General features: G+C 40.4%; 1 protein-coding gene across 1 annotated transcript; it reads left to right on the forward strand.

The window, feature by feature from the left end:
• Positions 1-5: 5 nt before the first annotated feature.
• Positions 6-470, forward strand: LOC112090268 (guanine deaminase-like; the record flags this gene model as incomplete). The annotated part of the gene is made up of 2 exons (XM_024161289.1): positions 6-98; positions 203-470. Coding segments are annotated over 2 exons (282 nt in total), but the record flags the coding sequence as incomplete, so codon positions are not given.

The following is a 470-nucleotide window of genomic DNA, read 5'->3' on the forward strand; positions in this document are numbered from 1 at the left end:
AAAAGCTCAATCAAATTGAGCTCGCAGACTGTGAAATCTATGCATCTTGCGAGCCATGTCCGATGTGCTTTGGCGCTATCCACCTCTCAAGAATTAAGGTCTTATTTAAAACCTTCATTCGTAGTCTTGTGTCCATTACCTTTTAGCAGTTCTAACAACAATATTTCTGACACTTTCATTGTCTCAACCCCTTTCGAAACAGAGGCTGGTTTATGGAGCCAAAGCCGAAGCTGCTATTGCGATCGGATTTGACGATTTCATTGCAGATGCATTGAGAGGCACTGGACATTATCAGAAGGCTAACATGGAGATCAAGAAAGCTGATGGAACTGGTGCTGTTATTGCTGAACAAGTGTTCGAGAAGACTAAAGCAAAGTTCACCATGTACTGATTTTTCTCATTCCCCCACTTACAAAATTGAGACTGCTTCGTCAAAGACTTCTCATTTTATTTCTAAGAAGGAAAAAAAA

Source organism: Morus notabilis, unplaced genomic scaffold (genome assembly GCF_000414095.1).
Source record: "Morus notabilis unplaced genomic scaffold, ASM41409v2 Scaffold7209, whole genome shotgun sequence".
Taxonomy (NCBI): domain Eukaryota; kingdom Viridiplantae; phylum Streptophyta; class Magnoliopsida; order Rosales; family Moraceae; genus Morus; species Morus notabilis.